The sequence below is a fragment of the Panthera pardus genome, unplaced genomic scaffold (assembly GCF_024362965.1).
Source record: "Panthera pardus isolate Hobbes unplaced genomic scaffold, ASM2436296v1 HiC_scaffold_13, whole genome shotgun sequence".
NCBI lineage: Eukaryota > Metazoa > Chordata > Mammalia > Carnivora > Felidae > Panthera > Panthera pardus.
In genome coordinates this window covers 171,956,425-171,981,050 of record NW_026526688.1, presented here as the reverse complement: position 1 = coordinate 171,981,050, position 24,626 = coordinate 171,956,425, and the positions used below count along the sequence as shown (strand labels likewise).

General features: G+C 39.8%; 2 protein-coding genes across 5 annotated transcripts in view; one reads left to right on the top strand and one right to left on the bottom strand.

Moving 5' to 3' along the window:
• RPL9 (ribosomal protein L9) overlaps window positions 1-2,090 on the bottom strand; it is a 38,232-nt gene extending 36,142 nt beyond the window's left edge. The window contains exons 1-4 of one of the 2 annotated variants that reach the window (XM_053901621.1): window positions 2,009-2,090; window positions 1,511-1,557; window positions 1,305-1,420; window positions 680-775 (exon numbers count right to left, since the gene is read on the bottom strand). In XM_053901621.1, the coding sequence (XP_053757596.1) occupies window positions 680-775; window positions 1,305-1,420; window positions 1,511-1,556 (258 nt within the window). In that variant the 5' untranslated portion in view covers window position 1,557; window positions 2,009-2,090. The remainder of the gene's footprint in view (window positions 1-679; window positions 776-1,304; window positions 1,421-1,510; window positions 1,558-2,008) is intronic. The other variant, XM_019413930.2, reaches the window with a different exon arrangement.
• A 64-nt stretch (window positions 2,091-2,154) lies between these two features.
• On the top strand, window positions 2,155-17,830 carry LIAS (lipoic acid synthetase). Of its 3 annotated transcripts, XM_019413904.2 has the most exons (11): window positions 2,162-2,300; window positions 3,383-3,549; window positions 4,725-4,818; window positions 6,159-6,239; window positions 8,221-8,377; window positions 8,464-8,521; window positions 10,698-10,826; window positions 12,752-12,897; window positions 14,775-14,845; window positions 15,610-15,721; window positions 17,577-17,830. In XM_019413904.2, the coding sequence occupies exons 1-11, from the start codon at window positions 2,256-2,258 to the stop codon at window positions 17,630-17,632; spliced, it is 1,116 nt and encodes a 371-aa protein (XP_019269449.1). In that variant the 5' UTR covers window positions 2,162-2,255; the 3' UTR covers window positions 17,633-17,830. The 3 variants fall into 3 exon arrangements, 2 of the variants coding, with proteins under 2 accessions (XP_053757595.1, XP_019269449.1); XM_053901620.1 differs by lacking the exons at window positions 4,725-4,818; window positions 8,221-8,377; window positions 8,464-8,521 and having other exon boundaries at window positions 2,161-2,300; XR_002071226.2 differs by lacking the exons at window positions 8,221-8,377; window positions 8,464-8,521; window positions 14,775-14,845; window positions 15,610-15,721; window positions 17,577-17,830 and having other exon boundaries at window positions 2,155-2,300; window positions 12,752-12,863.
• Window positions 17,831-24,626: the final 6,796 nt, after the last annotated feature.

Genomic DNA, 24,626 nt, shown 5'->3' with positions numbered 1-24,626 from the left:
CATTTAAAAAGGCTGAGTTTTAATGCAGAGAAAAGCATTTCAGCAAAGACATGAAATTTATCTTAAAGGCTAAGAGAGGGAGTTAGAAAGAGAATAGTGACATCAAACACACTTGTAGGAAGCTCAGAAATTAGATCCATCCACCTTTTTTCTATCCCTTCAAGAGATCCTGGTGGTAAGAGGCATACCAAGAAATCAAAGCCTACCTTACAGGATACATTCCCTACAAAAAAACCACAACCTGAAGGTTTGACTTTTGTTTGTGGGGGGAAAAAAACCACCATCAACCTACTTTAAGACCATCTGGTCTTCACCCACATTTATCACTTAATCCTAAAGACCTGCAGAAGCCTATTAAAAACTGCCAAGATGGGGCACCGGGGTGGCTCAGGCATTGAGCCTCTAACTCTTGATTCTGGCTCATGCCATGATCTCACACTTCGTGGGATCGAGCCTCTGTGCTGACTGCATGAGGCCTGCTTTGGATTCTCTTTCCCCTCCCTACTCACAGCACGCTTGCTCTCTCAAAAGAAGTAATTTTTTTTTTTTCCAAAATCACCTTTCCCAAGTACCGCAATAAATTACATAATAGATTCTCTGCAGCATTTATGCTGCATGCATAAAGTACAGCTGAGAAACTTCCCCTTCCAAAACAAAGCAGTCTGATCAATCTACTTACCAATGTAACACCCTTGATCATGTTCTGTACATGACTACAGATAGTACGGACAGTAGCCAGTTCTTTTCTATTTCCCCACCATTTGTCAACACGGAGCTGTAACAGAACAAAAACTTTAGAAGATTCTTTCCAGTAGTAAGTCGGCTTGAAGAAAATCCATTTATTCACGAGACTCTAGTATTAGCCCTAATTAAAGCACCCACACAGAAAGCCCTCAATAATTTAACTTTTTTACCACTACGTATCACAAAAATACTAATTTTCAATTTGCATCATACTTCATTCCTAGAAAGCTAAAATACCAGGCTCACAAGAGCTGCCTGGTTCCTAAAATTTCTACAAAATAATCACAAGGAAAATAAACCTAACTTGTAACAGCATTAAAAACTCGACGTTCGTGATAACTATGATAGTAGGTACTAGTATTGAGTTTTATAATCAGAATTTCCTTTCCCAACTTCACTAACGCAGTAACAATGCAACTAGCTACACTTGTGGACACCAAATTTTAAGCTAAAACATTGAACCTGCATTCCGTAACTTATAGCAACCAAATTCGGTACTATTACATCACTGCCTTCCAAACAAGCAATTGATGTGCAAAAAAAAAAAAAAAAAGCCTCACCCTCTTCTTTTTCTTTCCAAGAAGACTGAGTTCTACATTGATGTGATTGAAGTCCCTTCGCAGGGTTCCTCTGGGTCCCTTCACAATAACGGTACGTCCCTTGAGAGTGATGTCGACTAAGAAGAAAACAGGTTTGTGAGTCCCCCGAAGAAGATACAAGGCAGGCAATAAAAGACGTTAAAAAATACAAACATCAGGTCTCATACCATTTTCCGGAATGTCGACAGTTTGATTGCTGAGAATGGTCTTCATTCTGAAACACAAACACCTGGGGTTATGAGGCCGGTTCAGGCCTGTTTGTGATCAAACTACCCAGCGCGGAGCTCCACTCCTACCTGAGACTGGCAAGCTGAACCCCCGGAGAGGACACAGGAGGACCAACCAGGAGAGCAGCCCAGTGCTGCGGCCTGGCCAGGAAAGAGCAGCTCCCAAACGGATATTACAAGAACAGGGGGCGAATTCCCGCTCAGAGCAACCCAAGGAGCCCTATTAAGGCGGCGCCACCCCGGCAAGGCTGAGGGGCGGGGGTAGGCCTCTGAGTCCAGTACAGGGCTCGAATCCCAGCGCCACCAGATCCATATGGCGCTCGTCGCGCGGGGAAACAACCAGCATAGAGGCTCCGAGCGCCAGATTCGCGCCCCTGGCTTTCCCAGAGCCGATGGCTTCAGATTCCCCAAACCCACAAAACTCGGATACATCCTCACCTCGCAGTAGATGCGGCAAAGAGAGAGCGTCTTTCGTCATCACGTTCTTGTAGCCCGTAAGGGCTCTGCGTATGGCGTCATGAGAGCGCGACGCTACCAGGCTAAAGCAGCCAATCGCGGAGCAGGTCAAGTCCCCCGGGTCAGTGGTAGCTCAGATTTTGTGTCATAAACCGAGCGACGGTTTGTCGACCTGTCTTTCCCGGGAATTAGTGATCCTTCGACTCTGCTAGAAAAAAAAAAGAGAGGGATGTCTCTTCGCTGCTGGGGCGCCGCCTGCACCCTGGGGCCCCGGGTGAGCGGCAGGGCGAGCAGGATGCGACCCTGGGGTGGAGGGGCTCCCATCTCTTCAGAGCGCCCAATTATAAGGCCCGCACTTACTGAGCGTTTACTTTTAGCCGGGCGCTGTGCTATCATTTTTCCTGTAGTATTCCATTGAATTCTCCTGACACACCGTCAGGTTGAGTCTCTGGTACTGGTTTGTTTGTAGGTCTCTCTCGCAGGCGCTGAGGGCTTTCTTTCTGCTTAGCACAGTGATCTGTACCCTGTATTGGTTGGAGCATTATAGGAGCACTGCGATGAGCACCCCAAATTCCTACTTTGTGTTGGGCTCTTGTTAGTAGACACCAGGTCTGGGTGATGAGAACACAAGCCTATGCTCTAACTTTAGCAGGGGAGTGGTCGTGGAGTGAAGTAGCAATCTCACAGCACTCCAACAGCACTCATTTTAAATTGTTGAAGGTTGCATGTACTCGTGAATTTTAGTGTTTGGGCTATCTTGCACACGTTCGTGTTCAGATCTAGAAGTAAGTGTTTTGTTGTTGTTGTTTTTTATGGTCAGCAAATGTATATTGAGTGACTACCGTGAATTAAAACGTTAGGTTCGGTTTCTCGCCTTTCAGTTCTCTGAAACCAACTAAACATTATCTCTGCATTTTAACACCAATGCTTATCCAAAGCCCAAATAAGAGAGACTTCTTGCAAATTTCCTTTTAAACGTCTTTAACTCAACTCAGGAGTAGAAAATTCAAAGCTGTGGCATCTCCAGTTATTGCAGTTTAAACTTTTGAAAGAGAATTTTAGCACTTAGGTGGGCTACTTGAAATAGTGACATATGTTAGCCAGTTCCAAAAGTTTCCAAATCTATTGTACATCTAGTAGTAAGTGGTTAGCTCTCATTGTCTTTCAGGTTTCATCTGTTCTCCTTGAGGCTTCTTTAATCCTAGATTTTAAGCTCCTATATAGCGCCTGTAAATTGTTTGACTAATTTCTGTATCAGTTGTCTGGCTTTACCCCTTCTTTTAGGTATTGAAATAGGTTAAAACTAAATTATTTCAAACCCCACTAAGTACGTGTGATAATGAACTCTTTCTTTAGGTATTTGGAAGATACAGTCCAATCAGAGCAGTAAGTTCCTTGCCAGAGGAAAAAAAGGAATTCTTACAGAATGGACCAGACCTTCAAGATTTTGTAACTGGTGATCTTGCAGACAAGAGCAAGTGGGATGAGTATAAAGGAAACTTAAAACGCCAGAAAGGAGAAAGGTAATTGAAATTCTGAGATAAATTCCTTCATTGTGCATTATTTTCAGATATGACCAATCCTTAGATATAATTTTAATGACACTTGGTATATTTAACTAAAAATCATTAGAAAGAAGTGATAACAGACCTGGAACAGGTAAATAAGTGGAATTGTTGGAATCCTTTTCTTTGTGTCCTTTGACAGTTTTTCTTCTGTCCTTCTAGGACTTAGCCATCTTAAACCACCATCTCCCATTTTGTATTCAGCATCAAATTTCTTCAGACAACAAACATTATCTATCACCTTGCTACTAGTCGGTTTGACCTTGATAAATTTTTCATTGTTACTGGGTGTTGACCCAACTTGTTGCTTCTCCTATTCAACGTACATATGACCTGTGAATACCTTGCTTTAATTTAAAATAATGGTAAGGGAATTTTGTACAGAGTGCAGATTGTTTTGGGACATACCTTACACAACATCTTCTAGTTCACAAGTGGTTATAAGTCTAAGGGAACCTCAGGATATGTAGTCTTCACTCCAAATTTTAGACTTTTTTCCATTTAATAACGATCATAAATTTGGAATGTAGAGCAGAAAGTACACTTGTGGGATCTCTCCTTACTCTGAACAAATACTGAATTTTTGTCAGTGTTATTCAGTGAGGAATGAGATGTTCAACAACTTCCTCATTTTTTTTTTTTTTAACATTTATTTATTTTTGAGACAGAGACAGACAGAGCATGAACGGGGGAGGGTCAGAGAGAGAGGGAGACACAGAATCTGAAACAGGCTCCAGGCTCTGAGCAGTCAGCACAGAGCCCGACGCGGGGCTCGAACTCACGGCCCGTGAGATCATGACCTGAGCTGAAGTCGGACGCTCAACCGACTGAGCCACCTAGGCGCCCCCCTCATTTTTTATTAGGACGATTTGCCTTTGTAAAAGGTAGACATGAGCATAGTGCTCTGTTAGACAGTTATGAGTGTTTTCTGAAGCAGTTTGAGCAAGTCTAAATTTGATTCTATGTTCTTACTCTTCTGGCAGAAATTATAAGAATTAACCCAGGGTTGTGGGGGGGGGGGGGGGGAAAAAACCTCTTCACCAAGAATTGTAATAAAGCAAAGTTAACTTCAAAGCTGTGTGATTATTTGGGAACATATTTGTTAACGGATAGTTATGTTTGGCTTTCCTCAGGTTAAGACTACCTCCATGGCTAAAGACTGAGATTCCCATGGGGAAAAATTACAATAAGTTGAAAAATACATTGCGGAATTTGAATCTTCATACAGTAAGTTTCAGTGTTAAATGTCCCTCTTAAGTAAAAGTCATAATGTTTCTACATATGTGTAACTTAAAAATATGGAGCACCTGGGTGGTTCAGTCATTTAAGCATCCAACTTGGCTCAGGTCATGATCTCATGGTTTATGAGTTCGAGTCCTGCATCAGGCTCTATGCTGACAGGTTGGAGCCTGGAGGTTGCCTTGAATTCTGTGTGTGTGTCTCTCTCTCTCTGCCCGTCCCTCACGCTCTGTCTCTCTCTCTCAAAAATAAATAGGGGCGCCTGGGTGGCTCAGTTGGCTAAGCGACCAACTTCGGCTCAGGTCATGACCTCACGATTTGTGAGTTGCAGCCCTGCATCAGGCTCTGTGCTGACTTCTTGGAGGCTGGAGCCTGCTTCAGATTCTTGTGTCTCCCTCTCTGACCATTCTCTGCTCTCTTTCTCTCTCTCTCTTTCTCGTTCTCTCTCAAAAATAAATAAAAACATTAAATACATACATACATACATACATACATAACACAAACAGCAAAGAAAGTGAATAAAGATGTTTAGGGATGCATCATGATCGGTAATGGAAATACATATAAAAATCATTTTCCCTGCTTGGGGCGCCTGGGTGGCTCAGTTGGTTGAGCATCTGACTTCAGCTCAGGTCATGATCTCACACTTCGTGGGTTTGAGCCCTACGTCGGGCTCTGTGCTGACAGATCACAGTCTGGAGCCTGCTTCGGATCCTGTGTCTCTCTTTCTGCCTCTCCCCTGGTCATGCTCCTCCTTCTCTCAAGAATAAATAAACATTAAAAATTTTTCAAAAACCATAGCTTATAAAAATCATTTTCCCTGCAAAAGAGACAAAAAGTAATTGTATTTCTTAATTTCTCATTAATAGTACAAAAAAGATTTTTTTTCCTTCAACCTAGGAAATTAGGTGTTTTTTTTTGTTTTATATTACCAATTAAGTACATGCTTACTAGACAGAGTATAATATTAAATATGAGATGTCATATATGCAATTCCAAATGTTAACTATACCACTTTAATTTTTTAGCATATATCCAACCAGACCTTTTCTTTGCACATATAAAATGTATACATTTATATCGTTTTTAATTTAAAAATGGGATCCTTATATATATATATATATATATATATACACACACACATATATACACGTATATATGTATGTAAACACGTACACATACAGTTTGTGAGTTTAACAGCATTTTTGAATAGTGAATTTCTTCATAAATACATTGAAAAGAACAGACCGTTTAAAATGCTTGATCACTAATTTGTTCAATTGGTTAATATTTTCAGTTGATTGTATTCCATTCCCTTTTACTCACAGGTGTGTGAGGAAGCTCGCTGTCCCAACATTGGAGAGTGTTGGGGAGGTGGAGAATATGCCACAGCCACAGCCACAATCATGGTAAGAACACCTCAGACTATAAAGTTTTTGTCTGGAAACCGAAAGGAATATTTTATCTTTCTCCTAAAAATGTGCATGATGAATCTCTGACCAGATTTTGTGTTACATGTAAATTTATGAAAAATATGAGGAAAAAAAACCTGACAGAATAATCTAGGCTGATATGCTCTCACCCTTCGCTGAATAAATCTATTTTTGATTTTTCCATGTATGTAATAGCTAATCATATGGTGCTTTGAAATATCTCTTCTGTTAACTTTTGGAAATGTTATTCATGATTGCTTAACTTTTCCTCCCCTAAACAATAATAAGCATGTATTTTTGTCTCCCATGTCCCTTCAGTTGCCTGGGGGTACAACTGCTCTTGACTGGGCTAAATTGGACTGCAGGCAATACATTGAGGTCTCAGGGTTCAGGTCCGCTCCACAGAGCTTTATTCTCTTTAGACCAGCAGCTCTCTAAGACATATTCTTATCATGAAGCATGGAAGAGTACCAGAGGGCAAGCCAACCATCCATGCCCATTTGAGGCTTCTGCTTGGTCATGCCTGCTATTATTCTCTTGGCCAAAGTAAGTCACACATAGCCAAGCAGACAGCAATGGAGGCAGAGACATAAGCCCCCTGCCCAGTTGGAGGCCCTGCAGGTTACATCGCAAAGGGTAAAATATATAATCTTAATATGGTAGAGTAAGAATTGGTATTAACTGTGTAACCTACCATATTTATCCAGAGGGGTTTGGAGGTTGAGATGCTAGGGTTAAATCTAAATTGTGTGCAACTGGAAGTTCATACTTACTGGGAATGTCTAAGTTGGACCGGCAGGAGGCTATTTATGTGAGGAACCAAGGCTTATGAAATAAAGTTGACCATGGAGCTTATTCAGGTTACAGTTCTTGAAGGAAGGAGTGATTTTGAACACTCCATTATGGAAATCTCTTGTTTCATCCCTTGCCTGGCTCCTTTCCCCACTGACTCATGACTGGTTTCCGGAAAGAGGTCAGTGTTTCAGTAAATCCGTTTGAGACGTTGGGACCACAGCTATGAGTCCCCTGTGAGAAAATTAAACATAAAGAGAAGAGGATCTTTCTCTTCCAAATCTCAATCCATTACTGTGCAGCTTTGAAACTCCAGTGGCCCCAAAACATCTACAATGGCTGTACTTGGCATGTCAGAACATGGTAGTGACCTGTAGCAGCAGGAGCAGTGTCCTGAACAATAGCAGTACCCACAGGAAGCAGATTGTTAACTTTATGTGTTTTCTCTTTCATCTATTTAACAAGAAGGAGCTATGCCTTCCATTTAATTCCCACAGAGACCTGCATGTTGATATGTTAATTGAATGTTTTATTCCCTTTAAATAATTTTTATTAATATTAAATAAGTACAAGGGCATCTGGGTGGCTCAGTCATTTAACTGTCCCGACTTCAGCTCAGGTCATGATCTCACGGTCCGTGAGTTTGAGCCCCATGTCGAGCTCTCTGCTGTTGCTGAGAGCTCAGAGCCTGCTTTGGATCCTCTGTCTCCCTCTCTCTCTGCCCCTCCCCCACTCATGCTCTCTTGTGCCCTGTCTGTCTCTCAAAAAGTTTAAATAGATACAAAAGAATCTTTATAGACTATATGTAAGTTACAAAGAATAACAATAGACAGCCTGATACCTCTAGTTTAAGAGTAGAGCATTAGCATTATCTTTGAACCCTACTGTACATCCTTTCCTGCTCCTGTCACCTTTTTAACTTTAATGCTATTTTTAATTCTGAGCTTATTCCCTTTTCTTTCCAGTTTTACTACATGTATTTGTATTCCTTAACTGTATTTTGTTTACGTATTCCTTAACTGTATTTTGTTTACTTTGAATGTTTCAAATTTCCTATAAGCAGTATTAAACTGTATTCATTTTTTGTAACTTGCTTTATTCTCTCAACATATGTTCTTCAGGGTCATCTTTCTATTTGATTTAAATTGTATCATCTCTGTTCTAGTTGATGGGTGATACGTGTACAAGAGGTTGCAGATTCTGTTCTGTTAAGACTGCAAGAAATCCAGGTCCGCTTGATGCCAATGAGCCCTACAATACTGCAAAGGCAATTGCAGAGTGGGGTCTGGATTATGTTGTCCTGACGTCTGTGGATCGAGATGGTTAGTGTGTCATCATTGGCTCTTCCAGGAATTGGCTCTTACTAAGTTGTGACATCATCTTGAGCAGTGGACTCTTTTGTTTCTAGATATGCCTGATGGAGGAGCTGAGCATTTTGCAAAGACTGTATCATACTTAAAGGAAAGGTACTTGTTTTTGCATTTGCTTGTGTAAACTTAATTTTTTTTAAGTTTATTAATTTGAGACAAAGAGAACGTGCATGTGTACATGCACAGGTGAGGGGCAGAGAGCAAGGGAGAGAGAGAATCCCAAGCAGGCTCCTCACAGTCAGTGCAGAGTCTGATGCAGGGCTTGAACCCATGAATCGTGAGGTCATGACCTGAGCCAAAGTCAAGAGTCGGACGCTTAACTGACTGAGCTACCCAGCCACCCCAAACTTTGAGTAATTCTTTTTAACTTTCTTTTTTTTTTAAGTTTATTTATTTATTTATTTGGAGGGGGGCGGAGAGAGAGAGAGAGAATGAGAATCGGTGGGGGAGGGGCAGAGAAAGAGGGGGACAGAGAATCCGAAATGGGCTTTGCACTGACAGCAGAGAGCCCAATGTTGGCTCAGGCTCACGAACCATGAGATCACGACCTGAGCTGAAGTCAGACACTTAACTGACCAAGCCACCCAGATGCTCCTTGAGTAATTTTTTTTTTTAATTTATTTTTATTTTTAAAATTTTTTTTGAAGTTTTTATTTATCTTTGAGAGACAGAGACAGAGCACAAGTGGGGGAGGGGCAGAGAGAGAGAGGGAGACACAGAATCTGAAACAGGCTCCAGGCTCTGAGCTGACAGCACAGATCCCGACACGGGGCTTAAACCCATGAACCACGAGATCATGACCTGAGCTGAAGTCAGACACTTCACTGACTGAGCCACCCAGGCGCCCCGAGTAATTTTTTAAAAAGCATAAAACTGCAGTCTTCCCAACACTAATTTTGAATAAATCATCATCTAGAAGTATATGGATGAGATAAACTCCAACGTTGTTAAAATGCAAGCATACAGATTTTATCCACGTTTATATGCCCTGGGAAATTTACCCATAATCTACATTTTTATTAATATTTTAATCCCATCTATTTAAAAAGAATTAAAAAAGGAGTTATGTTGGGGCACCTGGGTGTTTGTTTCATTTGGTCTGATGCTTGATTTTGGCTCAGGTCATGATCTCGTGGTTTGTAGGATCAAGCCCCATATCCATGCTGACAGCACCGAGCCTGCTTGGAATTCTCTCTCCCTCTCTCTCTGCCCCTCCCCGCTCATACTTCCTGTCTCTCTCCCAAAATAAATAAATAAATAAAGGTAAAAAAAAAAAAAAAAAAACCTTAAAAAAAAGGAGTTATGCTTACTTCCTACAGCTTAGTGCGAGTTGAGTACCTAGCATTTAGTAAATGTTTCTTCAGTGATTTCCCCTGTGTTTTCTGGTTTTTTTTAATAGTTTACTTTAAAAAATTCTGTTTGCAACCCACTAAATTGATTTCACAAACTACTAATGGGTCTCAACTTTACAATTAAAAATAAAAACAGTAAGTTATAGGCTGTGTTCTTTCAACATCACTTATATGCATGAGAGGGCCTTTCCACATCTGTTCTCTCAGGAAATAGCTCCAGAAACTGCCACTGGGTTTGTGAAAAAATTTATCAGCTGTCCTAGTCATTTCTACTGCTGTCAAAGGGAACAGCACTATGACCTAGTTCATATTTTAATGCTTGAATGCATAGATAGAGTCAGAATATAAATAGGAGATTAATGTTTAACTTGTATTTCATTTAAGCAAAGCTCATGCATGACTCAGCAATTCAGAAAATAGTTTTTAAAACTCACAGCACTTGTGAAATATTTGCCTAGAGGAAGAGAGGATGGCACTATCTGATGAATTTTTAAAGAAATCAAAATTAAAGCAATCAAATAATATTTGCATTCATGTAAGAAATGTCCCAATTTACTTTCCAAAAAATAAAAAGATATTATATATTTAATGTTTTAATATTTATATTTTAATTCCTTTAAGCAACTTTATTTTCTTAATACCTGCTCAATAAAGTATGTCTGTTAATCTCAAAATTTATTCTGAACATTTTCCTGCAGTTGTGTTTTAACCACTATGTACATAATATTTGATGTTCAGGGTGTTTTTTCCTATAACAGTTTATTTATGAACATTTGTATGTTCATGCTTTCCTTGGCAAGATTCTAAAGATTACACTGTTGAACGAAACTGATCCTGAATGAGTACTGGTAATTTCTGTTTTAAGCAATAGATGTCAGTTTTTTCCCTCAGTTTGATACTTATTTTTTTTTTCCCTATAGGAATCCAAAAATTCTTGTGGAATGTCTCACCCCTGATTTCCGAGGAGATCTTAAAGCAATAGAAAAAGTTGCTTTGTCGGGATTAGATGTGTATGCTCATAACGTAGAGACAGTTCCAGAATTGCAGAGGTGATTACATGTACAGAGTAATGTTGGCAAATTTAGGGGCCAGAATCTGCTATATTTTCTCTTTTTTCAGGAGAGAACTTTGTATTGGACTTCTACGAAGTGAGCTCTCTTTCTTTTCTTAACAAAAGCAACATATATCTATCACAGGAAAAAGAAAATATAGCCAACAAAAACAGCATAAACATCACCCATATTATTTCTACCCAGTAATATTGATTACTATAACCTATACATATGGGCATATATTTATATGCATGTATGTATGTTTTGGTGCACGCACACATAATGGTCATCTTTTTGATTTAAAATAGTATCATATTGGGGTGCCTGGGTGGCTCAGTCGGTTAAGCTTCCGACTTCAGCTCAGGTAATGATCTTGCAGTTCGTGGGGTCGAGCCCCGCATCAGGCTCTGTGCTGACAGCTCAGAGCCTGGAGCCTGCTTCGGATTCTGTGTCTCCCTCTCTCTGCCCCTTCCTTCCTCATGCTCTGTCTCCCTCTGTCTCTCAAAAATGAATAAATGTTAAAAAAAAAATTTTTTTTTAATAGTATCATATTGCCAGTGCCGATTTTTTTTCAAAAAATAGTTTTCAAAAAGAAAAAAATTATATAAAAGCAAATTACTTTGTAATTCTAAAAAAAAAAAAAGACTTTAAAATACTTTTGGCACTAATATATGCAATAAACGATACAAAAGAAATACTCAGATGTATTATTCAGAAGTAGTTTAAATCTCTTTTAAAAAGTGGGTACTGTGCTCGCTTCAGCAGCACATATACTAAAAAAAAAAAGTGGGTACTATTCTTTCTACTAATGTTAGCAGATAGAAGTATTTACAGATTGTTATCCCACGTTAACGACCATATTCATATTTCAGAATGATGAAAATTATTTTAACCTTCAGGCAAGATTAATATGTTTATTTAATTTTAGTAAAGTATTTGGCAGTGATCTTATTAGCTTCTACACATCACATGTATCAAAGAACTTGAAAAAAGTATGGTGGACAACCAGCATTTCCACTACAGCATAAATAAATATTAGGGAGCATAACTTAAATTCACTGGAGAAATACTTTCAAAAGTAATTATGTTTGGTATTGTCAGTTTTGTGGTTATTTTTAAATCCACAAATTGGTTTCCTTTCTTCCCTGTGTATTGGTCCCTGATGAAAAATAATGACTACAGCAAGTCAGTTACACACAAAAAAAGTGCATTAGAATTCAAGTGAATGCTGGATTAACATCAGCAACTCTCTGTCCTTTTGGCCTTGTCGCCATTTAAAGCATGGTTTGGCTGCTGTTGAAGTCTAGCACACAGCCTGTTCCAACCCTGTCATTTCTCATGATACCACCACAAGTGGGTGCCTGTTTCCCTGGTTTCACTTAAGAAACATTATCCTTGCCAGTGAAAATTCCAGAATCATGCCTTTTTACCTAAGAGATGTCAATGTCGTGTACTCACCAGCAGAGGGCAGCTTGGGCTTTAGAAAAGAAACCAACTTAAAAGTTTTCAGACCTGAAATGTGGGTTCAGGTTAAATAGCTTTTCCTTTGTTCACTTCAGAGATTTTCTTACTTCCACTCATTTCCCCTCTCTCTTGACTTACCCTCCCTTACAGTCACTCATTTTCAGCTTCAAATTCTGGTTTCTCAATGAGTAATTCCTAAACTGAATTATTACATTCTAGTTTTCTCTGCCACAGGTTTGAAAGGCCTTAAAAGTAGATAGAACTAGAGGGCCTAATGAAACCTGATACTCATTACAAAAGTAACAGTGAGATATTTGTGCACAAATGGTAGTATGGAACCATATGATTTAACGTAATGTTCAGAATGTACTTTTCTGGTCTTTTAGATAGCTTGCATAACTATGTACTTAGTTGAGCTTGTGGTTATTCTTGCTAACAACAGCCCTGCTGTTTTCAAGGAAAGTTCGTGATCCCCGGGCCAATTTCAACCAGTCTCTGCGCGTACTGCAACACGCCAAGGAGGTTCGGCCTGATGTGATTTCTAAAACCTCCATAATGTTGGGTTTAGGCGAAAATGATGAGCAAGTATACGCAACAATGAAAGGTAAAGAAGTTGGAAAATGAAAACTCTTTTTCATTTAATTTGAGTAATAGCAGGAACCCTCTTTTGAAGGCCCTCTTATGCCTCCTCCGTAGTCTCAGTGAAAGTGCCAGTAAGAACAAAGTACAGGATATGATTATAAACAGCAGCATGAAAAGGAAAGGAAGTATGTTTCTTAGAACCTTATGGAATGATATGCAGAAAGCTCAGGATATGAAATTTATATCCCATTTTATTCCCTACTCTTTCATCAAGTAAAAATATGATTTTATCCACTTTCTTGTTTAATCATTGAATAGTTTTTAAGAGCCAGACAGCTACTAGGAGCTCTGACAGGCAGTGACAATTCAAAGATGAATAAGATGAAGCCAGGTCTTTGAGGAAAAGCTTGTTGGTAACATTGTCACATAACATCATGTGCTTTGGACTCTGCTGATTCTTAGTTTTATTAGCCCATTTGCTTTGTGATTCTTGGGCTTTATAAATTGTAAGAAAAAAAACCCCTCTTATTTACATGAGGATCCTTTGCCTACTTGCAGTTATGTATCGATTCTAAAGGTAACAAATCCAAATAGTAATTAAAAGCTTCTCTTTGGGGCGCCTGGGTGGCGCAGTCGGTTAAGCGTCCGACTTCAGCCAGGTCACGATCTCGCGGTCCGTGAGTTCGAGCCCCGCGTCAGGCTCTGGGCTGATGGACGGCTCGGAGCCAGGAGCCTGTTTCCGATTCTGTGTCTCCCTCTCTCTCTGCCCCTCCCCCGTTCATGCTCTGTCTCTCTCTGTCCCAAAAATAAATTAAAAAACATTGAAAAAAAAATTAAAAAAAATAAATAAATAAAATAAAAAATAAAAGCTTCTCTTTGGGGCACCTGGGTGGTTCAGTTGGTTAAGCATCACTTCGGCTCAGGTCATGATCTCATGGTTCGTGGGTTCAAGCCCCGCCTTGGGCTCTGTGCTGACAGCAAGCTCAAAGCCTGGAGCCTGCTCCGGATTCTGTGTCTCCCTCTCTCTCTTCCCCTCCCTCCCTCTCTTTCTCAAAAATAAACATTAAAAAAAATTTTTTTAGAAAAAAATTTTTTAAAAACTTCTCTTTACTAGAGTAAAACTATAGTTTTACTAGAAAGATTTCAATATGTAAGTGGTTAAATCACATCCCCTAGAGCACATCTTGCACATTTGGTAAAACTTAATACAGTGCATCTGGTCTGTAATATGTGACTTCAGGACTTTCATATACTGTTCCCTTCATCTCTTCTGTCTAACAGACTCCTGCTCAAAACACCCTTCACCCATATTTTAGCATTTATTCAGTGGTATTCGAGTTATTTGTCCTTTCTGTTAGCCCCTCATGATTGTCTTAATCATTTCTGTGTTTTCAGTCCTTTCATATTCCGTGGCACTTTTGAATGGATAGATCTAGTCTTACTCCCCAACATCAGGATTATAGGCCAGCATAAAGTTCACACCGTTCCAAAGTCAAATTATGCTCAGGGAAATTATGCTTACATCTACAGTTTTAGCACCATAAAAACATCTGCTAATGGGGCACCTGGCTGGCTCAGTCGGTGGAGCATGGTTATGAGTTTGAGCCCTACGTGGGGCCCAAAAAAATCTTGGGGCACCTGGCTGGCTCAGTAGAGCATGTGACTCGATGTTGGGGTTGTAAGTTCGACTCCCATTTTGAGCATAGAAACTATTTAAAAATAAGATATATATATATATTTTAATTTTTAAAAGGGCCTGGCTGGTTCAGGGTTGTGAGTTTGAGCTCGCATTGGGTGTAAAGGTTACTAGAAAAATAAACTAAATAAATAATAAAATTTTTTAGAAAAATGAGTCTTTTTAAAAAATCTGCTAATGTAACGTGTGCCCTTTTTCTGTAGCACTTCGTGAAGCAGATGTGGACTGTTTGACTTTAGGACAATATATGCAGCCAACAAAGCGCCACCTGAAGGTATCATTATCTTGAATTGCCAGATGTTCGCTGGTAATTTGAATTAAATCTTTGCTGTCCATAGGTACAGTTAAGAAGCTGCTAGCTTTTTAGTGTAATGTTCCATGTATATTTCCAAGTCCCAGTTTCCATGTTATTGTCTGCATAAAGCCAGCAGATACACTGGCACTTTTTTGCTGCCCTCAAATTGTACAACTTAAATGAATGTACAGAAAAAGAATTTAGTTGTTGGGAAATTGCATTCATCCACACTTGGGATTTGTTTTTAGAGTTACATGAGAGCCAGAGGAGAAATAAGAAAGAAAAGTCAGTCTTCCTCTTTCTGCATTGGACATTCATTCATTCAAGAAAGTTTTATCAGGTAGTGACTGTGTGCCAGACGCAGTGCTAAGCAGAAGATACAAGACAAGTAAGGCAGTCTGGTCCTCAAGAATCTTCTAGGGGTGATTAATTCTTGCTTATACCTGTTAGGGAAGGAGTAATACAGATACAGAATCTCTATAGATAATCTCATTTTTTTTAGCCTTCGGAATAGTTAATGTAATACAGAGTTGATGTTTCCCCTCCTCTCTAATGAAGTCCTGATAGAATGGCCAAGGAACCAGTAGACAGGTAGTCTGTGAGGAAGGTGAGGAGGAAAGCCTCTGGGCAACTGGATACATTATGAAGTGAAAGCCATCCTGAATGCGTGGGCATAGATTTTCTATAGAATCAAAATGATTTAGGGAAATTCTAATCTATTAGAATTAATGCTTTCAATGTAGGTTGAAGAATACATTACTCCTGAAAAGTTCAAATACTGGGAAAAAGTAGGAAATGAACTTGGATTTCATTATACTGCAAGTGGCCCTCTGGTGCGTTCTTCATATAAAGCAGGTAAGTTACACCACAGGGGATGTTTTTATTTAGACCATAACTTTCATGTTAAAATTATAATAGCTGTGGTTATCTTTTGTAGGAAAAATCATTTTTTTCTGGAACGTCCTTGGGAACTTTGCTCCATAGCGGTCCTATTAAGGAAAATTTTCTCTTAAGCTTGGTTTTTTCCTTAAGTAAAGAATCCCCTGCCCCTTTATGACTTGCCTACTGTGAATGAAAGCAGAAGTAATCGGCTTACTCTTTGTGTGGATTTCAATAGTAGATTATTCAGAAATTACAGATACCAGTCAAGTACATAACATGGTTTTCTGAAAAATGTATATTCATTTGACAGTGATGCCAGCTGCATCTCCAAACTCCTAATTTCAGATCAATTTAAATCCTAAAAAGTGTCTGTTTGACTGCATTGCTGCTCATCGCATTATATCTTTGTGTTTTTCCTCCCAGAGGCAGCAGAAAAAAAATTTGTGAGATTATTTTCCATGTAGAAATCTTCAGTGTGTTTACTAGCTACAGTACAGTTCTTCATCTTTGTAATGCAGCTCTTATTTTGATCAGCAGCTTGAGCCGACTTACAAAAATAAATGCCGTTTCTAAGAGATGAAAAGTCTATGAGAACGTATCTGAAGCCCGAATTTAATCCAAAAAATGTTTATAAAGTTTTCCCGTCAGTTGGACTTAACAATTACACTTTCTTGAAGAATAAACAGTTATTTTTTGGATAGGTCTAAACTACACTATTACTGTAAATGATCTTTTAGATGGTTGTGCTGACAGGCAGAAATATGTAAAGGATAGAACTAACATCAGCTTCTAGAGTAGTTAAAGTAAAATTATTTGAGAGAAGTTTTTATTTTATTTTTTAAGGAAAATTTCTGGCATTAGTGAATTGTGAACTTTTTAATGCTTTTAAAGTGATCAGTAAAAGTTTGAATTCTGCTGTGTAGAGCATCAGACTCAGATGATGGGCTTGGGTCTGATAATGTTGGTTCTTCTCCTGCCACATTTAGGTAAGGTATGGAGGAGCGTGGATAACTCTCCATTACATGGCTGGGTTACGAACCTTGGGATTCCTGGTGATTGTGTACAGATATGGTCACTGCAGTTGTATATTGAGATGACAAAGCGAAGTTCATCAGACTCCTCATAAAATCAGGCCTGCAGTGCTGGGCTCTGACGATAAAAACTGAGCTGCGCTATAACAGTCATAGACTAAATGGAACCCTAATGACCTGAAAAGGGAATGTGCCCCCTCTAAGCAGCTAACTTAATGCACAGGCACAACTGAGGGGGTGGAGAGAAAGCCTATTATAAATGAAGAGCTCTTGCTTCCCTGGAGGGACATAAGCTAAAGGGATTCCATCAGATAAGTCTGCTCAACTGCATGGAGATCCATTTTAGAAACATCAGATCCAGGCTAATAATGTAGCAGAATTGCTCTCTGAAATGAATTGTGCCAACAGCAATACTTTGTCAGTGATGAGGAATAGATCGTGCACATAAAGTGGAATAGATGTTCTAAAGCAGACCCATAGGTACAGTAGGGTCACCCTTTATAATAGTAGGGTACTAGAATAATAGAGACTAGTGCTAAAAAAATTTTTGTAAGCATTGGGGGTAGAGTTTACTTAAAAACTCTACAGAAAAAAAAAAATGGTAAAGGTGATGGGACACCTGCCTGGCTCAGTTGATAGAACATGTGACTCTTGATCTTGGGGTCGTGAGTTCAAGCCCCCACGTTGGGTATAGAGCTTACATTAATTAATTAATTAATTAATTAAAGAATAAAAGGAAAACACTGAAGTGTAATTTTGAAATTTAATATTAATGTATTTTCATTTTTCCCAAATAGGTGAATTTTTCCTGAAAAATCTAGTGGCTAAAAGAAAAAAGCCCTCTAAAACATAACAAGACCTTCAAGACCACAGGAATTTTTAATACCCGATTCCATTTGGTAATAGAAGTGGTACCAGAATGCCTGGACTTCAGTGGACATACCTCAGTCTCTTTGTCTTAAGAAACATGTCAATAGCTGTGCATATTTAATTAATTCACTTGTCTTTTTGCATGTCTTGTCCTATTAAACAATCGCTTGCTGTGATGTAATCATGAAACATCTTTTAAGGGTTACTATTACCAGTATAATTAAAAAATACATTAAAAACTTCTGGAAAAGGGGTGCCTGGGTAGTTCAGTCGGTTGAGCATCCAACTTCAGCTCAGGTGATGATCTTGCAGTTCATGAGTTTGAGCCCCACGTCAGGCTCTGTGCTGTCAGCCCAGAGCCTGCTTCAGATCCTGTCCCTCTCTCTCTCTGCCCCTCCACCATTCGTGCTTGCTCACTCTCTCACTCTCTTTCTAAAAAATAAATAAAACGCTAAAAAAAACTTTCAGAGAAGCTTTTAAGCCTGTTCCCTGTACATCGTGACTGCACTTCATTTCTGAGAAATGACATAGTGTGATGAAATGGTGAGTACAGGTTGAGACTACGATCTGTTTACAGTTGGCATGTGTCCTTTACAGAATTCCGCAGCATCACTGCAATAATTTAGAAAGGCTTAAGAGTTTGAATGTTGATTCTTTACATTGGTATGACTGCTTCAGCCCTGCAAAGTAGTTTTACATTTAATTGCTTGTTTAGGACTTGTTTGCTTTTTTTTTTTTAATTTTTTTAACATACATTTATTTTTGAGACAGAGAGAGAGAGCATGAACAGGGGAGGGTCAAAGAAAGAGGGAGACACAGAATCTGAAACAGGCTCCAGGCTCTGAGCTGTCAGCACAGAGCCTGACGCGGGGCTCGAACCCACAGACCGCGAGATCATGACCTGAGCCGAAGTCGGATGCTTAACCGACTGAGCCACCCAGGTGTCCCTGTTTAGGACTTCTTTGAAACCAAGATCATGATGTTATCGAAGACAGGGAAATAGAACCTAAGAAAAAGAATATTAACCCTCATTTTGCAGTAGTTTGCTACATCTACATGCACTATCCCATTTGTTCCTTTTATTTTTCATACCACTGTGGTTGTATATGACGGTAATGACATGAAGGAGGATTTTCTTTCCTGGGTACCAAAACTCAACCTCATCTTTTTTTGTTTTTAAAGTTTATTTATTTAAGTAATCTCTACACCCAATGTGGGGCTCGAACTCATGACCCAGAGATCAAGAGTCACATGCTCCACTGACTGAGCCAGCCAGGCACCCTCAACTTCATCTTTTGACCTTAAATCTTGTTTTTCTACTACATTCTTTTTTTTTTAAGTTTTTATTTATTTATTTATTTATTTATTTATTTATTTATTTATTTTCGAGAGAGAGAGAAAGAACAAGCAGGGGAGGGGCAGAGAGAGAGAGGGAGACACAGAATCCCAAGCAGTCTCCAGGCTCTGAGCTGTCAGCACAGAGCCTGACGCAGGGCTCGAACTCACAAATGGTGAGATCATGACCTGAGCTGAGGTCGGATGCTTAACTGACTGAGCCAACCAGGTGCCCCTACTACATTCTTGCAAAGGAGTTCTTAGATGGCTATATTGTGAAATATGTAATGTAGAAGACTAATTCTGAGTTTTTAAATAGGTGAATTGTTTATAAAAGGAATGCATAACTTTGAAAATTAGTTACATTTTAATTTAACTCATGGAAGCCATATATACTTTGGCTTAGTTTCTTTATAGATCCTAATAAATTTTGCTGTGTAAAATTAACCCAACTTTAAGCATCTCAGGCAACCAGCATCCTTAAAATCTGTTATTTCACAGGAAACCTGGATTACTTTTAAGACCCTGATTCTATGATGTAATCTGGATGTTTCCTAATTTTGCACAATATAGGTGAATGATAGTAAAACATTCTAGCAGAAGAATAATTTTGTCAAATGAAATTATCATAGGATTCAATATAAAATAATTAAAATAGTATTTTATTAGTACATATGTATGTTACAGTTCCAGATTTGGAACTATGTATAAAAACAGCAAATGATATAATGAAGCTATTTTGATACAAATGTGGGATTGGGGCTTATGGATGACATTTGCAGGTTTTTGGCAGCCTGAGCAGCACAGTAGTCAAAAACCCGACAAACAGCAAAATAATAGTGAATTTTAAAAAATTGTAAGGGGCACCTGGGTGGTTCAGTCAGTTAAGCATCCAACTCTTGGTTTCAGCTCAGATCATGATCTCAAGGTTCATGGGTTTGAGCCCCACATTGAGCTCTGCACTGACAGTGTGGAGCCTGCTTGGAATTCTGTCTCTCTCCCTGTCTCACTCCGCTTTCTCTGCTCTTATTCTCGTTCTCTCTCTCTCTCTCTCTCTCAGAATAAAAAAAAAAAAAAAAAAATTTTTAAGTTAAAACACCTACCCTTGGCAATCTCAGGATACTCTCCAGTTAAACTTAAACCCAAAACTTGAAAGAGTAGCAGGAAATGTTTGTTTCAAAGTGGAATCACAAATAGTAGCTTCTGGGGTTGTTGTTTCTTCACTCCTTATTGCATAACCGACCATTCTACCATGACTAACGTGACCTAATACCTGGATCTTGCTGGACATTTGAGTGTGGTTACCGTGTGTAGAGATCTACTGCCTTGCACAACTGCAAGAATGGACAGGCTTGAATCTTAAAAGGCCAGGGCAGAGCTTTGACCTTCCTAAACAATGATGCATTAATAAGCGCATTTATATGCACAGACATGACGGGAGGTCTGTATAAAAATTTTCGATTGAGCAGCACAAAATGCATCGGTGGTCTCCAATGTGTCAAAATTCAGTACATGCCCATTTCAGCATATCTGATCTTTTTCTTTGTGTAGCACAAATGGCATTTTTCAGAAAATGAAAGTGATAAATGCGCATGGTTTTTAAGATACCAACTAGTACAAGTGTCCTAGCCCCTTTTCCAGCCACTGAATCAGCCAACCCCCAAACCCACTTCCTGTTTGGTGAGGTAATAAATGCATTAAACCAGTTTGAATAGGAGTTTCTCTTACTTGAAAGCATCTAACCTCAGAGGTTTTATCAATATTACTACATTCAGAAACGTGAGCACCAGTGGCCTTAGGCGGAAAAATGGGAATAGCATCACAAAGAAGGGTTCAGAATATAAGTTGAGCAAAATAGCAGGAGCAGCCGTGAGAGCGGTGTGAGCACATGCCCTTCATGTCCCTGAGGATCCAGCCACACACGCTTTAACATACATTTGTGTTAATAAAAATACCATTTTAATCTATTTTACATTGGGCTTCCATGAAAATTTCCTTTGACAACGATTCCCTTGCTAAGATTTTGGCCACTGCATTGTAACTTCCAAGAGTTCTCTGATGATTCCTTTCTTTTTCCTTTTTCAAAATAGCATCCTGTTCTTGTTTCCTAGCTGCGATTTCTTCTATTTTCCTCTCTGTGGATAGTCTTTTGACATTGTGGTTCACCACATTGAGCACTGTCTCTATTTCCTTTGTTTTAGTCTCTACTTTTTTTTTTTTTTTTATGTTTATTATTTATGAGAGAAAGAGAGAGGGAGGGGCAGAGAGAGGAAAGAGAATCCCAAGCAGCCTCCACACTGTCAGCACAGAGCCCAAAGTAAGGCTCAAATCCACAAACCATGAGATCATGACCTGAGCCAAAATCAAGAGCTGGATGCTTAACCGACTGAGCCACCCAGGCATTCCTTTGCCCTTTGTCTTGAAGGCTGTCCTCAAATGTCTGCTGATCGTTGGCTGTACATGCATACTGAGTGATGAGCCAGTCTAAAGCTGATGGTGGGGCCACCTGGGTGGTTCAGTCGGTTAAGTGCCCAGACTCCTGGTCTTGGCTCAGGTCATGATCTCATGGTTCCTAAGTTCGAGACCCACATCAAAATCTGCACTGATGGTGTGGGGCCTGCTTGGGATTCACTCTCTGCCCCTCCTTCACTCTCTCTCTCTCGCTCTCTCTCAAAATAAATAAACTTAAAAAAAAAGTAAAGCTGATGGGAAGCAGGAGTAGGGGGAGTCATCTAACTGATGGAGCTTCACTGTAGTGTTTGGGGGGTGAGCTGGATTTCTTAGTGACAGACTCCCAAATGTTAGGATTATTTCTCTAAAGCCATCTAAGCTTTAAAAAGACTAATAATCCTCAAGTCTCCTCCTTGAGGGTTATAAACCTGACTGCTGACCTTCTCAGAACCAGGTGAGAAAAAGCAAGCAGGACAGGGGAGTGCAGGTTTTTATTTAGTTCCCTTGTTTCCACTCTGGTATCTCACTGACACCCTCCCTAAGTCTGAAACTTTCTGATTCTATTCTTCCTAAAAATAAACCTCTACTATCCTGCGAGTGAGGGGTGGGGAAGGTAGTTTCTTCTCATGAGGTAAGACAGAGACTGGGTGCACCTAACTTCCTTATATGTACCATCTTCCATAGAAGTCCTCTGTTTTCAGCCCCCCACTGCAACCCCAATTTTTGTGATATCCGGTGCTTCCAATTCTTGAGATCTAAGGAGACAATTACACCAAGAAACAGTCTTTTATATGGGCATTGAAGTTTCTGCTTGCTCTTTTTAAGTTACTTAGCGTCCCCTTGCTTTCTACCTTCTAAGAGTTGGTTCACGTCTCTTATCCATCCATGCCTCCTTTCCCACTCTCTTTGTCTATATCTTTCTCATTCCTTTACTGCCATTTTAGTAAGTAAGCTCAAGTAAGGGCTCATTCTCTCATTTCAGGAGAGAATGAAAATAGTACATATGTTTAATTCAACCCAGGCACCTGGAAGTCCAGTCTTTTTTTTTTTTTTTTTAGGCTTATTTTATTTTATTATTTTATTTTTTGAGAGAGGGTGCAAGTCAGCAAGAGGAAGAGAGAGAGAATCCCACAAGGGGCAGAGAGAGAGAGGGAGAAAGAGAAAGAAAATCCCACGGAGCTCGAAGCAGGGCTGGAGCTCACAAACCTGGGTCGAAGTCAGATGCTTAACGACTGAGCCACCCAGATGCCCTGAGATAGTCTTTTGACTTGATGGCTTTACCTTATGGCAAAAGTGATGTTGAACTTAAAACATAGAAGGAAGGCTTAGTTCTGGTGCAGGACGATACTCATTGCTCTAGTTCTCCCCAACACTTTAATCATTTTCTTTACAGAAGAACCCTATCCCTAACCCCTCCTGGTTGTTTTAGGGGGCTTGTTTTTGACCCTGGGACTGAGAGATGTAGTCACATGGGGGTAAATGCCAGGCTGCCTGTCATTCTGCTTATAGAGGGAAGACTGGATGAGAAGGTTGACTGTTGAAGTTAAAGACCTTCAGTTAAGCCCCAGGTGTGTGTTCCTCTTTTTCCCATATCCTTTTGGGCAGAGCTTCTGCTGTTCTGCTGCATAGACCCACTCCTCTGCCAGTACTCCAGGAAGCAGCCCTTCTCTGTCAGTACACATCCATCTACTCAGTGCTTTCCAGAAATTTCTTTAAATCTCTTGACCACGGATGGCCCCTTCCTATTCCCTTTGTTGTATTGGATTATGCCTTTTCCCCCTCTTGCTATAATAGGGTCCTAAGAAGGGAGAGGATGTGTGTGCTCAGTATACCATGCTGACGGAGAGCTCTGCTTTTTGTCTTTTTAATAATGGTTTTGTAGGGGCACCTGGGTGGCTTAGTCAGTTAAACATCTGAGGATATTACCCTAAGTGAAATAGTCCAGTCATAAAAAGACAAATGTGGGGTGCCTGGGTGGCTCAGTTGGTTAAGAGACAGACTCTTTTTTTTAAGTGTTATTTCTTTTTAAGAGAGAGAGTGCGAGCAGGGGCAGGGCAGAGACAAAGGGAGACCCAGATTCTGAAGTAGGCTCCAGGTTCTGAGCTGTCAGCACAGAGCCCGATGTGGGGCTCAAACGCATCAACTGTGGGATCATAACCTGAGCTGAAGTCTGATGAATAAGCTCATTTTCACTTCAGGATCTTAAGAGTAAGGAATCATTTTATGTTCAATCACTCTGGTGTTTGTCTCTTTCTGGAGTTTTGGTTTTTTCACTCTTATCTGCAAACATTTTCTTAAAGAGCTGGATAGCAAATATTTTAGGCTATTCAGGCCAAGGGGCAAAATTGGGGACTTACATAACCATTTCAAATATAATCATATTGGGGCGCCCGGGTGATTCAGTTGGTTAAGTGTCTGACTTTGGCTCAGGTCACGATCTCTTAGTTTGTGAGTTTGAGCCTCACATCAGGCTGTCTGCTGTCAGCACGGACCCCACTTCAGATCTTCTGCCTCTCTCTCTTTCTGCCCCTTCCCTGCTTGTGTTCTCTCTCTCAAAAGTAAACATTAAAAAAATCTTTTTAAATATAATCATGGAGGGGCACCTCGCTGGCTCAGTCAGAAGAGCAAGCAAGTCTTGAGCTCAGGGTTGTGAGTTTGAGCCCCACATTAGGTGTAGAGATTACTTAAAAATAAAATCTTAAATAAAAAAATATATATATAATCATATAAAATTATAAAACCATTCTTAGCTTATTTGTAGGTGGCTGGCCAGATTTGGCCCATGAGCTTTGATTTGCAGGCACCAGATCTATTTGCTAAATTCCCTTCCGTTCTTACATCATTTGAAAGAATGATGTAATGTCCTTTTCTCAAAAAAGTAAGGAGCAATATTTTTCTTTTTTTTTTAACTTTTTAAATATTTATTTATTTTGGAGAGACAGAGACAGAGCATGAGCAGAGGAGGGGCAGAGAGAGAGACACAGAATCCGAAACAGGCTCCAGGCTCCAAGCTGTCAGCACAGAGCCTGACGTGGGGCTCAAACTCACGAACCACGAGATCATAACCTGAGCGGAAGTCAGACAGCCAACTGACTGAGCCACCCAGGCGCCCCAGGAGTAATATTTTTCTAATGTCAGACTGTCATGACTCATTTGTTACTTGTACTATGACAGAAAATACACTCACGCAA